Source organism: Danio rerio, chromosome 13, assembly GCF_049306965.1.
Source record: "Danio rerio strain Tuebingen ecotype United States chromosome 13, GRCz12tu, whole genome shotgun sequence".
Taxonomy (NCBI): Eukaryota; Metazoa; Chordata; class Actinopteri; order Cypriniformes; family Danionidae; genus Danio; species Danio rerio.
The window spans coordinates 516,413-532,405 of record NC_133188.1 but is presented as its reverse complement, the minus strand read 5'-3'; the positions used below and the strand labels follow the sequence as shown (position 1 = coordinate 532,405).

Sequence of the window (15,993 nt, the reverse complement as noted above, 5' to 3'; positions counted from 1 at the left end):
ACTTTTTATTTTATCCATGCATCAAATACATTGTACAAGATTTAAACTTTTTTTTAAATGCAAGAACTTCCAAGATTTAGATTTCATTAATGAAGTCAAGTGACCAATAACCCCCCCAAACAAATAAAAGTCCCCCTCCATAACGTCAACAAAGACCCTGTCACTTTGCTCTCTGCATTTATAATGTTCCCCATCCCAAAACATAAAATTAATAATAATAATAATAATAATATATATATATAAATATAATATAATAAATGAATGAATGAATAAACGTACTTTCATGATTGCAACTTTCTTCATGTTTCTGTCTGCATCCCTGTAATGATGTGTAATATTGTGCTCATATAAATTATAACAAATTATACATATAAGCATTTTGTGAGCATAGATTTTATGTTTCATCCATGCATCATAATGCACAACTTAAGAAGACCCTGTCTTTATATTTTATTTCATTTTTTCATGCAAAAACTTCCAAGATTTTTATTTCAATAAAGTCAAGCGACCAAAAACCCTTGAAACAAATAAAAGTCCCCCTCCAAATACAATGCAAAATGTAAACATCGCATTTGCAAGATTACAACTTTCTCGTTCATGTTTCTGTCTGCATTCCCATCTAGTATTGCTCTCATTTATTTAAAGACAAATTATACCAATTATTCAATGTATTTTGTGGTTCTGAAAAATAAACAATACAGCACAGACTTTTTATTTCATCAATGCATCATATTGCACAACCCTAGATAGACCCTGTGCTGCTTTTCCCTTTTCCATGCAAGAACTTCATCCAAAAGCATGAAATAAATTAAGCATGACAGGAAATATGCATCATAATGCACAACCCTAGATAGACCCTGACCTTAATTATTTATTTATTTTTCATGCAGGAACTTCCAAGGTTTGTATTTCAATGAAGAAGTGATCAACCCCCCCCCCCCCCCCAAAACAAATAAAAGTCCCCCTCCATGCCTTCCACAAAGACCCTGTCATTTTGCGCTCTGCATTTCTAACCTTCCCCCATCCCAAAAACATGATTATACGCTGCTCTTTTAGGGAGGGGAGTGGGTTGGTGGGGGGTCTGAGTGTGTTTGGGACCCCTCCCGGGCGCTGGAGGGCCCGCCGCGGCTCCTGCGTCTGTCTGTCGGGGCTCCGGAGGATCCGCACGGGTGGGGGAGAAAAAAGGAGGAGTGTAGGGGCTGGGAGGAGTCCGGGAACTGCTATTTGTAGATCCTTGTGATGGATTACTGCCGTGTGTGTGCGTGCGTGTGTGTGTGAGAGTGTGAGTGTGTGTGTGTGTGTAGGAGAGCACAGATTTTTTGTTCCCTTTCTTTTCACGCTGCTGAGCAAACAGTGTTGCATTGAAAAGCGCTGGAGCAACTCTAGTAGAGAGAGAGAGAGAGAGAGGGAGAGTTTTTTTGTGTGTGTGTGTGTGCGCGCATGTGTGTGTGTGTGCGCGCATTGGATTTGGAAGCGCTGTAGTTTTCTCGGGGAGTCTTAGGAAGATCATGCCTGCGAGAGGAGGATGTTGTCTGCTGGAGGTGTGTGTGTGGGTTTTGCTGCTGGTGTGTAAGACTGGCAGCGGGTGCCCGGCGCTCTGCACATGCAGCGGCACCACTGTGGACTGCCACGGGCTCGGACTCAAAAACATACCCAGGAACATTCCCAGAAACACCGAGAGGCTGTGAGTTTATTTCGTTATGTGCGTTTGCATGTGTGTGTGTGTGTGTGTGTGTGTGTGTGGGTGTGTGTGTTTGCAAAAGCAATTGAATGAGAACAATAGCTGAATGAGGCTGTGCCGTGATAACCTCTGGACAGGTACAATGTAATCTCATTTAATTGATATTTTATTAGTCGCATATGTGTTCACACACATGCCGTGAGATGCTTATGTATGATTGGCTGTGATCGTTATGAGTAGAAATTAATTATAGATTCAAATGAGAAATTGAGAAAAACTTTGGATATGTAGGTGTAATCATGTGCGCACTTGTGCGTACGTGTGTGTGTGTGTGTGTGTGTGTTGACATGTTTTGGGAGGAGGGAAACTTCCTATCACTCTTTCTGCTGTTGGAAACTTTCCCTTTTCACTCTTTATGGTTGCATTTTATTTATTAATTTATTTATATGTGTATTTGCATGTGTGTGTGTGTGTGTGTGTGTGTGTGTGTGTGTGTGTGTGTGTGTTTGCAAGAGGAATTAAATGAGAACAATAGCTGAATGAGGCTGTGGCATTATACCTCTGGACTGTTTTAATGTAGTTTTATTTATTTTTTATTAGCCATTTATACAAGCATATACAGTGAAATAACACACACTACCTGACTAAAGTCTTGTCACCTATTCAAGTGTTATGAACAGTAAATACTAGCTATACGTCTAGTTGCTGATCTGGTGTCAGAAGTGTCTCTATGAAAGGTGAAGGCCTCTAGATTTTGCTGATTTGAGCTCAATAAATCTGATCATGTCTTGATGTTGACTGATTTGATGAGGACAGTGCGGTCTGACTCTGCTCAGACTAAAGTCTCATCACTGAACAGAAATAATGTCCAGTATAGAATATAAAGTCCTGCTGCAGTGGAGACAGAATGAATATTGTGTCTGACTCCATCATGAGCTTGGAGGACTGCATCCATACATCTCTGACATGACTCACATCACTGATTAATAAAGTCATCTGGAATGAAGAAGAAAGCCTTCAGCAGAGTTCATCAAGAGTCTCTGTGTTCATCTTCAACGCCTCCTCCTTCATCAGCTCAATAATGTTGATGTCTGGTGACTGGGCTGGCCAATCCTGGAGCACTCTCTGCTTTCAGGAGCTTTGATGTGGAGGCTGAAGTATGAGCAGGAGCGCTATCCTGCTGGAGAATTGTCCCTCTCCTGTGGTTTGTAATGTAATGGGCAGCACAGATGTCTTGATACCTCAGGCTGCTGATGTTGCAGATCTCTCCATACTAAATGAACCCCAAACCATGATGTCTCCTTCACCAAACTTGACTGATTTCAGTGAGAATCTTGGTCCATGCTGGTTCCAGTAGGTCTTCTGCAGTATTGGTGATGATTGGGATGCAGATCAGCAGATGATCCAGCAGAGAAATCCACCTTCTGACACTTTCACACATCATCAACTAGAAGATCAGTTATTATCTGCTGCTCTTACCCCTGAGATCAGCGACAAGACTTTAGTCAGATATGATTGGCTGTGATCTGTGATATTAAATAAGGATTATGAGGAGAAATTAATTATGAATATAAACGAGACACTTTGGATATGTAGGTGTAATCTTGTGCGGAAATGTGTGTGTGTGTGTGTGTGTGTGTTGGGAGGAGGGAAACTTCTCTCTTTCTGCTGTTGGAAACATTCCCATTTCACTCTTTATAGTCGCTTGCTTGTAAATTTGATATTTGGGAGATTAAATATTGACTGTAGGAGCGCCGGCTGTTGTTCTCTCTTGGGTTCAGCAAGTCTCTTAAAATAGTTCTGAGAAAAAATATCATCTCTGATCAATAATGCATGTGTGAGAAACGCCAGTGCTGGTATGTGAAGACATTTGCATTTTAAACTGTTAGGTTTTAGGGACGATGTCTGATTTTCTTTTGTTGTGGTTAATTGCTGAAGCTTTTATCAAAGTATACGTGGTTATTTTTATGATCTTACTTACTGATGATAAGCTTACTAATAACTAAAAGACACTTGGTGTGTTGCTTTATTGTCTATACATTAGGGCTGCACAATATATCGTTTCAGCATTGATGTGTGCTGAATGAGCAGTGTGCGAATCTGCAACAGTCAGATCACAGGATCTGCATTGTAAACTTGGTATTATCACCATAAATCATCATATATGGTTAATCAGCACCACAGAATGTGTTTTTTTGGGGTCATCACAAAGTTTACCCCTAACATAGAGTGACAGATTTTCATTTAGATGCATTTTTAAGACCTGTGACTGTGTAAGATTTCAGCAAGCTATAGTATAGTATAGTATAGTATAGTATAGTATAGTATAGTATAGTATAGTATAGTATAGTATAGTATAGTGTTCAGCTTAAAGTGACATTTAAAGGCTTCACTAGGGTAATTAGGGTAAAGCTACTTAGGCAAGTTGTTGTATAACTTTGGTTTGTGGTTCTGGAGTCAATCCAACACTAATATTGCTTAAAGGGGCGAATAATATTGAATTAAAACAATTTTAAAACAATACTAAAACAATTATAAACAATTAAAAATTTTTTTTATTAAAATATTGTAGCTGAAATAAAACACATTAAACCTTCTCTAGAAGATAAATATGATCAGACATCGGTGAACATTTCCTTGCTCTGTTAAACATCAATTGGGAAATATTAAAAAGGAAAAAAATCAAAGAGGATAATAATTCTGACTTCAACTGTACACAGATGAGGACTCTATACTATACAGTGTTATTTCATGTATTATTATTGGATTTGTGTACCGCAATACTATTCAGTTCCTCGGAAATCATCAAATTAATTTGCATCTGTTTAACAGTATTGTATTTTATGCAGATACTCCTCTTCAAGGCAATCCCATTTGTTCGTTCGTTTTCTTGTCAGCTTAGTCCCTTTATTAATCCAGCGTCGCCACAGCGGAATGAACCGCCAACTTATCCAGCAAGTTTTTACACCGCGGATGCCCTTCCAGCCGCAACCCATCTCTGGGAAACATCCACACACACATTCATACACTACAGACAATTTAGCCTACCCAATTCACCTGTACCGCATGTGTTTGGACTGTGGGGGAAACCGGAGCACCCGGAGGAAACCCATGCGAAGGCAGGGAGAACATGCAAACTCCACACAGAAACACCAACTGAGCCGAGGTTCGACCCAGCGACCTTCTTGCTGTGAGGCGACAGCACTACCTACTGCGCCACTGCCTCGCCTCAAGGCAATCCCAATATATGTAAATTGATGAATTCAGTATCAGTATCTTGTGAAATTATATTCATATCGCTATATTAGAGCTGCACGAGTCTGGCTAACATGAGAATCGCGATTTTTTAGTTTAAAATAAAGATCAGGATTCTCTCACGATTCTGTAGATGTAAAATAAAGCTTAATATGAGATCATTGTTTTTTCTCAAGCATATGGTAAAACAACAATATTAATATTATGTGTAGGTCTATGGTTTCTATACATGATTCTATTCTACTTATAATAATCCTGATGTTGAATTATGTTTGAGATATATGTTTGCAATCTGTCATTGAGAACATTATTAGACCATTTAATTCACTGGTAAAACCAACAATATATAGACTAGAGTAGTTATACTGACACTGTAAACATTTATTTTCATCACAACTGTGTGTTCGCTATGAACGAAAAAACAGATCAAATGCTTGTCGCAGTCATAACTCTAAAATGTGATATGATTATGTAAATGATGTGCACGCTTTCGGTTTCATTTTCACTGCTAAGTGCTGTTCATACTTCGCGCGCGGCTCTCAAACGATCACTCTGTGCCACAAACTGAACATTATTTACAACTGTATTACCTGTTACTCACAGCATAAGCAGGTTCTGTTCACCTATCATTAAGTAGGGCACGTGCACACAGTCAGCAGCTTACATCACGTGTGATTTCCCGGCCGCAAATACATCATTATATAAAGACAAAAATGACATTTTCACGTATAGTATATCTTATAAAGGCCCCGTTTACACTAGTGCATTTTAGTTTGAAAACGCATAAGTTTTGCTACGGTTAGCATCCGTCCACACTACGCCGGAGTTTCAAGCGCCGAAAACGGAGCGTTTTGGAAATGCTGGAGAGGCTGTTTTCTTTCTGAAATGCTGCTGCTCCGTCTCAGTGTGGATGAGGGAAAACGGAGACATCTGAAACCGGAGGCGGGGCTGCAGACATTCGCTAGCTGATTGGGGCTTTTGTGTCATTGCGTATCCTTCCCTTATTCGTCAAGCCCCTATCACATGACTATAACACATGGCTTTAACGCTACCGGAAAACAGCAGACCAGCCTTCACTGTAAAATGGGGGTGTTGTTTGCACTATTGTCTGTTTTAGGCGCCATTGTGCAGTTAAACTCTGCGTTTTTTACTACAGCAGTGGCATATATATGCTAGAACAAGCATGCCCAGAGTGCGCAAATGGTCACGTGATATAGGTTTTTGGTGGCGTAGTGTGGATGGAGATATGTTCAGAAACGTTAAGTGAAACGCGGATCGTTTTTGATCTAAAACGCCGTTTTCTAACTAAAGCGCACTAGTGTAAACGGGGCCAAAGACAGTATGTGACTCTTTTTACATCATTCTGAGGAGTCCATGAGCAACCTGTGGGAAACAATAAAAAAAAACTGGTGCAGCCGCCTTTGCTTCTCTCCTGAACTTGAAAATATGATTGGCAGAATCGTAGAAATGCTGTATTAAGATCGTGTAGGGGGTCGAATCGAGATCCCCATCTTTATTCGATTAATTGTGCAGCTCTACGCTATATCGCAGAGAAACTAAATATAGCAATGTCACTTTTTGTCCAATATCGTACAGCCCTAATATACATGTTCATTGAATTGCGAAAGCCTGATAAAGTACATTAGGAAACACTTTAGTGTAAAGTCTCATTAGTAAATGTTGTAAATGCATCAAAATCAACAGTGAGAAAAAGACTGTGTTGTTAACGTAGTTAACTGAAGTTAAATAATCTGCCAGTGGTGTGAGAACAATACTCCTGTTTTCGCTATGAAATAAATGTATTTCTCTTCCCCCATTGTCAGATTATTCTGCTTTTTTAATAAGAAACTCTCTTCATTTTGACTCATTATTTCTGAAAACAGCACTATGTTGTGTGCTTGTCTAGAAAATCCTTCTAAATTTAAGAGTTTTTATAAATTTAGAAGCAAAACTCTACGTAAGAAAGGCATTTTTTGCAGTGTGTGACTGGACTGAATGTGTTTCAGACGGTATAAACATCCGCATGGTCAGTCCTCAGTAAATCTTCAGTGTCAGACGGCTGAGCGTTGGGGGTGCATCAACAAAACAGATCTATTTGCACTTGTCAAAGGGCGTTTCTACCCAATCCCACCTTCTGGGTGTCTTTGATGAATCCTGTAATGACTGTGTGTTCAGGACGTGTGAAAATCACACTTTCCCCCACACAAGGTTTCCCCATTAACCTCCAGCTCAGCCCGACATCGCAAAAAAAGGCTTTTCTCACTTGGAGGTTTTGTCTTGTTTCCAGTCCAAAACATCTAGAAATTGTTAAATCAATACGCATTTTCTAGACAAGCACTAAATTTAGTCTTATTTTCAGAAGTAATGAGTCAAAATGAAGATTTATTTGTAGATATTTTGGTTGTAGGTTTGTAAATTGCAAAAACACATAAATATTTAAAAGGTGATAAAAATAAAATAAAAGTTTGAACCAAAATTTAAAGTAATAAATAAATGAAGAATTGATATAAATGATAACCCAGCAGACTGAGGGCGTCAACATGACATCAAATTACCCTAACGTCCTGGGATGCTGCATTTTGTTTGGAAATGAAAATCGTGTTGAAGTCAGAACCCAACGTCAGGCCCACGTCAATATCCAACATCAGACAGACGTTGCATTTTGGTCACTTTCCAACGCAACCTAAAAACAAAACAAAAATAATCAATATTTACTGATGTTACAGCTTGACGTTGTGTGGACTTTACCAATATGACATACATCAGATGTTGGTTGCCATATCTGACGAATAGATGTCAGTATTTGTTGTCAATATGATGTTGGTTTAAGATGTTAGTAAGACGCTGGATTTTGGTCATTTTCCAAACTTTCCAATTTCCTAAAATCAACCAAACATCAACATTATTTTGGACGTCAATATTACATAGTCCTTAGATGCTGGTGACCTAAATCTAACCTAATGTTGTCTTATGACGTTGTGTGCCTGCTGGGAATGTATGTGGTCAAATTGTTTTTGGTAAATTAAGAAAAAAAAAGTTTTATGTTTATATATACAGGGATGGATTTAACCAATAAGTAAGATATATGGCTGCTTATGGCCCGAGGGAATCTGAGGCCCCCAAATAAATACCTAGAAGTATAAATTATACCTATACATTATATATAACATCATTTTCTATCATATTTTGTATGATGAGGGTCTACAAAAAAGTTTAATGTTGATTACATGGCAAATGTGCAAATGTGTCCAACCCTTAATCATGAAGCCGTCCAGCAGTCAAATTAGGTAAAGATTTAGATTAATAAACATTTTTAGTTGTGAATCCACCAAACAAATCATCTAAAAAGTTTTACAGCGTGCTTTACATGTTGTTATTAATATTTTGCATTAAGACAAAATGTAGGGAAGGAGATTAAGTGATATAAGACAGCTAAATAAATCAATTTAAAATAAATTAAGGTACAAAAGGTGCGTTATAGAACTGTCGAGCGGCATGGAAATGTAATTGCCTAGAGCCCCTGAATCACTAAGTCCTCAACTGTTTATATAGAAAAGTTGTTGGCATATATAATAATCCTGCTCTCGACTGATGATCTACTGGTGTTTCCTGTTTCTGTAGGTTTTCATTTATTTATTTATTGTGTTTTTATTATTTCATGTAAGTTAACAATATTTTTGTGGCCTTATGCACAGGAGTTGAAGAGTAAAGCAGACAATTGCAGTAATTTTGTACCTTTAGGTCATCTCATCTCTCTCTCTCTCTGGGGAATAAACCCTGAAAGGACAATTTACCTTTTCTGCTCCTAAAAGGCTGCATTTTAGTACAGATTTGTCCTTTAAGAGTGCACTGCTTGTGACAACATTGTACAAAACAGATGATGTGTATGCAGAAAGTTGCTTACTGTGCATGTGTGTTCACGTCAGTGCAGTGTCTCTCAGTGTGAGTTCAGAAGTGTTCGAGCCAGACACATTATTTGGTGATCATTGTGTTTCCATGTACCTGTTTTATGTGCATTGTGGAATGTTGCATTAAAAACTCTGGATGGAAATGCCAAGATGTGCATACATTTTTTATGATTATTTAAGAACTTTATGCGCACAACTGAGTAAGATGCAATAAATATACAGCATATGCATGCGCTTGATCAGTGTATGTGTGCTGTGATGTAGTTTCTGCCAGATGCTGATCAGATATAAATGTGTGTTTGAGGGTCTTTAATGCTGGTTTGCAGTATGGATCAGGATTTTTGTAGCTGATTCAGAGTACTGATTCCTTGTCATGGTGATTGGTCCATATCGAGTACCGATTCTGATGCTACAAGCGTTATAATGCATTAAGCACATTTTCCCTCTAAGTGTGATCAAATCTGGCCTTACTTTTGTGAATAAATAAAGGATGTTGAATATAATCCCTTAAACATGTCTCTTATAACCATTTAGTAAGGAAATGGCATGGTCAGAAGGAGCTATACAGCTATATAAAAAAAAAAAAAGTAAGGGAAAAGATTGATGTAATTGTAATGTGTATATTTATATAGCGCATTTATCATGCATGGACGTACACCCAAAGCGCTTCACAATCATGGGGGGGGTTTCTCCACTCCACCAACCGTGTGCAGCTCCACTTGGATGATGCTCCGGCAGCCACAGGACAACAGCGCCAGCGCTTCACCACACACCAGATATAGGGGGAGTGGAGAGACGGCGATAGAGCCAACTCAGTGGATGGAGATAGTTGGGAGGCCATGATTGTAAGAGCTGATGGAGGGAGATTACACCCCTACTCTTTACCAGAAGTGCCATGGCATTATTAATGAGCACAGAAAGTCAGGACCACAGCTTAACGTCTTATCTGAAAGACGGCGCTCACTGACAGTATAGTGTCCCCTTCACTACACTGGGGCATTAGGACACAGACCACAGGTTAAGCGCCCCCTGCTGGCCTCTCTAACACCACTGCAAGCAGCAACCTAGCTTTCCCATGTGGTCTCCAATCCAGATCCTGACCAACCGCAGTCCTGCTTCAGTGAGTACCCGGTCTTGGGCTGCAGGGTGATCTGGCTGTGGCATTGACAATGCAATCTAGAAACAGTGCAAACAACAGAGGAAGAACTTGCCTCACTAAAGAAATGTTGGGAGTGCATATTTGATGCATAAGAAGTTCAAACGCACACCTATAAATAAATAGCTTCTTTACTAAAAGGAAATAATAAATAATAATAAATAAACTACTGTAAACTGCAACGAGTATATTACAAAAGGTATTTTATTAAATATTCAAGTGAACATTCGTGTCACAACAGCTCAAAGCAAATGGTTACAACAAAGAGAGCATCACACGCACGAGTCGTGCCAATAAATAGAGATCAGCCAGTACCCATCGAGTCATTGAATGTGATTATTGGCTGATACTGATCTCTGGTCGATCAATCGCAGCATCTCTAGTTTGCAGCTCTCCACTGTGTCAGATGTGAGATGTTGTTGTGCTGATTGTAAAAGGCCTCATTCCTCTGTCAGTCCGGCATCACAGTGCTTCAGTATTATTATTATTCCCTCCAGAACTGTCTTGAGCATCTGTCTCACCATCTCACGCCTCCAGAAGACACCGCGTTCATTGTGTTTGGTCTTGGTGTTCTGAAGCGCAGCTCATTTATTAGAGGAGAACAAACACCCCAGTGCAGAATCCCAACAGTGCTGCACTTCTCCCAGCAATATCTGTGCAGGATTAGCAGGAGCTGACCATTCTCCTCTCCCACATATGCAATATTCCAGTTTGTGCATGAATTCTTCTGCTGTTGAATCTCTAAAGTGGTCTTTGCATGCAGCAGACATCCAGAGATTGGACTCTTCTTATTTTATCTGTGCTAGTGCATCTATTTATACATGATTGGAGACGTGCCGCGGTGCAGATCAAACGTCTGAGCGGTCTGATTGAGAATTCTCTTTAAAGCGCAGCGATCGCTCTGGGTTTTGGGCCGCGTGTGCTGTGAACTGCAGCTCTGATGTACTCACCAATTCTCCACGCCGGCCAAACGTCCCTCCGTCTGCTTCTACTGATTGCTTATTGATTGTCTTGAGAGAGAAAAACACTTTAGGCTGTGCTGCTGGATGGCCGTGATAAATCCTATCACCAATATGAGATTAGCTGGTGAACGTGGAGCTTTTATGCTGCGTGAGGTCTTTGTGATGGCGGTCACATCGCAGGAGTGTGAAAAACAAGCACTTTATACAGTGCTCAGGGGTAGTTCACTCAAAAATTAACATTCTGCATATTTACTCACCCCTCACTTGTTTCAAGCCCTTCGGAGTTTCTTTCCTCTGTTGAACATTAAAGAAGATGTTTTGAATAATGTTGGAAACCTGTAAATATCGACTTGCAAAGTAGGAAAGACACACACTATGGAAGTCAATGGTTGCCGGTTTTCAGCTTTTTTCAGTTCAACAGAAGATTGTTAGATCACCATCTCCACACCAGATGAATACGATCCAGCCCCGGATGTCAGATCTTATCAGAAAATGTCAGTTCCTCCAGGTATTTGGACAACAAGTCAGCAGAGTTTCCAAAACCCAAACCATTCATTTTCTTGTTGGCTTAGTCTCTCTATTAATCCGGGGTCGCCAAAGCGGAATGAACCGACAACTTATCCAGCTATCAGCAGATGCCTTTCCAGCCGCAACCCATCTCTGGGAAACATCCACACACACACTCATACACTACTCAATTCTCCTGGACCACATGTGTTTGGACTGTGGGGGAAACCGGAGCACCCGCAGGAAACCCACGCGAACGCAAGGAGAACATGCAAACTCCACACAGAAACACCAACTGAGCCAAGCCTCAAACCAGTGACCTTCTTAGTGTGAGGAGAAAGCACTACCTACAGCGTCACTGCTTCACCCTTACCCAAACTGTATTGAACTGAATTAACAGTCTCCTATAAATATAAGAAAACCTGAGAGGAGCAGAAGCAGGAGACAAAGTAATGAGGATAAAGAACGAGCAGAGTTTATTGAATAATCTTAGTTGCATATGATCGTATGCATATGATCTTCGTCTGACCAGAATAAATCCAACAAGTGTTATTATATAAGCAACAGCCATGGAAAATTACTGCTGCACAACACTGTCCAGAGACAACACAGACCGGGACATGCAGACATTCTCTTATCTCCTGCTCATGAAAACACGTGTCACTTGAATCCACAGTCATAATGTAAAAACAATATGGAAATAATAATGAAGCAATAATTATAGGAAAATAGTTATAATAATATCTAAAAAACATAATAAAATGAGAAATAATAATCAAATCAATAACTGATGAACAATAAAATGATATGGCTAATGATCATATGATTAAATAAAATAAAGAATAACTGGGGCGACGCAGTGGTGCAGTAGCTAGTGCTGTCACCTCACAGCAAGAAGGTCAGTTGGTGTTTCTGTGTGGAGTTTGCCTGTTCTCCCTGTGTTCGCGTGGGTTTCCTCCGGGTGCTCCGGTTTCCCCAACAGTCCAAACACATGTGGTACAGGTGTGGCCTAAATTGTCCATAGTGTATGAGTGTGTGTGTGTGGATGTTTCCCAGAGATGGGTTGCAGCTGGAAGAGCATCCGCTGCGTAAAAATGTGCTGGATAAGTCGGCGGTTCATTCCGCTGTGGCGACCCCGGATTAATAAAGGGAATAAGCCGACAAGAAAATGAATGAATGAAGAGTCACTGGATATAAACTAATGTAAATAAAGCACAACACAAATGAATGGTTGTTTTCTTGAAACAACACACACAAGTGTGCTGCAAGGATTCTCACATGCTTAGTTAGATTTTTCTAGAAAGAATCTCATGAAGGTTTGAAATATGTGAAGAGAGAGTATTAACACAGAAGTTTGACTATTATTGAACTATTACTGGTTGTGTTTTTAACTGTGCAACAGAGCCATGTTGTGTAGATGTTACTGCTTCCAAACACTGGTGTGTGACCCTAATTTACCGGATTACGGTCTTTTGGTTTATACAATTTTCAAGGTATGAGTAACATTTTTTTTTATTTGTGTTTTTTTATTTAATAAAAAAAATTAGGACATCAGAATCCCCCACCAGAAAAGATCTCCAAAGATGCTGTCTTCAATGGTAAAAAAAAATCTGTGTTTTAGAAACTAATGAAGACAGCAGAAGTCATTAGCCCCTTTCACACAGTGATACCGGTAAATATATGGAAAATTTCTAGAACGACTTTACTGGTATATTCAACAAAGCGCTGTTCACACAGGCGAGGACGTTACGGAATATTTCCAGAAAAGACCGTTCACACATCCATTCCAAAATAGCGGTAAATTGTGACATCATTCACCACAAATAAGCTGTAAACGGCTGCGCTTGAATTTGTAAACATTTGACTACATCACAAACTCTGTGGATGATCAGTATTCTGAACAACTTTGATGAAAACATATAGAGGATCACTTTCGCATGTCGAGATGTTCATAATATGTGTGTGTGCAGGCGCTCACAGGCTGTTTCACAGACACACGCAAAGCTTGAAGGTAAACAAACAACGGCTTATCATAAGCATCTCATCGATGATTATTTACACAGTTGGCATTAAGAAGAACATATAAACGTGATCTGACTAACTTCTAGCAGCTAAATGTGTCTGGGACTATATTTAAAGGCTTTTATTCTCATAAACTGTGCGGACGTGAAGCCGTCTGACTGTTCTGATTGGCTAAAGCAGACGTCTCACGTCAGCACGTTCTAGACGTGCACGCGATCTTCCTTCTGCGTTCACACAGCGCAGCATTCCGGCAAATTACCGGTAATCTTACAACTTCTCTTTCCAGAAAATAGCCAGAACGAATTTACCGGTATTTTCAAAAAAGACCTTCACACATACAACCTTTCTGGTAAATTGCCGGTAATTTTCCGTAAAGGTCTGTATGTGTGAAAGGGGCTAATGATTCATTTATTCAGCCTGACATGTTTATCACTCCAAAATATTATAGATGTTTCTCAAAATAAAATATATTGCGTTCAAAGGTTGTTTTTTTATCAGACAATTAAAGAGAATATAATTTAGAGCAGTAATAACGATACCATGGTCCAGTGAAACCGTGATATTTTTATCCAAGGTTATCATAACGTCAGAATCTTATACCGGCCCATGCCTAATTATTCACCCCCCTTTGAATTTTTTTTCTTTTTTAATTATTTCCCAAGTGAAGTTTAATTTTAAACTAATTTCAAGAGAAGCACGTGCTCATGATTGACCCAGCTGGTCCACATTAGCTAATCATGATCCTCCAATCAAAGGATCCCAAGTCACTATAAATATATATATGAGCAATTCCAGCGTTATGGATGTGACATTTGCAGTAAAAACTCAAAACATAATTACTTCTGTTTATATTTTCCAAAATAGCTCACCACAGAGTTATGGGAGCAGAAAAATATCAATATGTAAACATGTTTTATATTTTAAATTAGGAAAATAAACATGCGTTATGGATGTGACAAAAAAAAAGTTTGCGAATTTACAGTCGACAACAGATTATTTAGAAATTCTGACAGTTAAACTGCACAACCCGAAAGACACAATGCTCATCAAACAGGTATGAGTCGGCTCACTATAGAATTAAAATGATTGATTTTATTTTATTTGACATTTTTGCATTTATGAAGAAAAAGTGTCGTTATGGATGTGACACATTTCCGTTATGGATGTGACAGCTGTGAAATTGCCACTTGTGTGATTTTGGCAAATTAAATATAATAGTTTGAAATACTGACAGATACATTCACGAGTATTTTTACAGTACTGTAAAATACTTGCTAACACAAAAAATGTAGAAACGGTTTGTCTATTTTGCTGAAAACTAAATAATTTTTTATGGCAAGGTTGACATTTGCGTGGAATTGCCCATATATATATATATATATATATATATATATATATATGCTCATTTCCTTTCTACAGCTATCTCCATCTGAAAGAAACCCCCCTCCTCCCTTCTTCCACCTTTATCCAAAATGGGCGGCACGGTGGCCTAGTGACTAGCACTGTTGCCTCACAGCAAGAATAACAATGGCGTTGGTGTGCAGAGTTTGCATGTTCTCCCCGTGTCTGCGTGGGTTTCCTCCGGGTTCCACGGTTTCCTCCATTCATCCAAATATGGTCTATATTGTAGATAAAATAAGCCTAAATCTTTTTCCTAATATCTTACTCTCAGGAAATTCGCCTTGGCCTTAGCAGCGGGGGAGTTTGAGATCGACCTGAGCCCAATCTCCCCTCGCCCTGCGAAAGGGGGGAGCCCTGGGCTCGAGGATCCCCTGAGCTCAGGGCTCTCTCCTAGGACAGCACCCCAAACAAGCTCTGTATGAATCATGAGCTAAGTGTGAACTCTTGAAATGATGTTTAACAGGGCAAGGAAATGTTCACAGTATGTCTGATAATATTCTTTCTTCTGGAGAAAGTCTCATTTGTTTTATTTCAGCTAGAATAAAAGCTCATAATTCTGCCTTCAACTGCACATCCAGTGTGTTCATATTCATGATTATGTTTACTTGTGTAGCCCGGAGACAATTATCACGTAGTGAAATCACAATAAAGCTCGAACCAAAAACCCCAAACGAGCTGATCAACCTCTTCATGACCTTTCATTAGCAGCTCTGTGCTGAAGTTTCAGGGTGGCCTTATGTGCATATCAGTACCTGAAAACACACATTACAAACCATTAGGAGGAATTAGTCTGCTTGACGGATCAGACTCATTAAAGCTCCACCAGCATCAAAGGCTCTCCATCAGATCTCCTCTCCTTTTTTCCCTCTTTTTAATTCATTAGCCGGATAACGAGTTCTCCCCGAACACAGAAATAGTTGTGGCCGCTTGCCAGGAGCAGAGTTTGCTCTTTAAACTCACATCACAGTCAGGTTTAAAGTGGTCTGTAATGAGCAGACGTTATGCTTTACTCAGGCCGTGTTCGTTAGCACATACTCAACTGTTCATCAGATCAAAATAACCCTACAGTATACACATATATAAAACTTACTGTAAAGAAAA

At 39.4% G+C, this 15,993-nt stretch overlaps 1 protein-coding gene across 2 annotated transcripts in view; it reads left to right on the top strand.

The window, feature by feature from the left end:
- The first annotated feature begins 1,252 nt into the window (after window positions 1-1,252).
- slit1a (slit homolog 1a (Drosophila)) overlaps window positions 1,253-15,993 on the top strand; it is an 86,763-nt gene continuing 72,022 nt past the window's right edge. Inside the window, exon 1 of one of the 2 annotated variants that reach the window (XM_073919588.1) lies at window positions 1,253-1,684. In XM_073919588.1, the coding sequence (XP_073775689.1) occupies window positions 1,509-1,684 (176 nt within the window). In that variant the 5' untranslated portion in view covers window positions 1,253-1,508. 2 annotated transcript variants of the gene reach the window in all.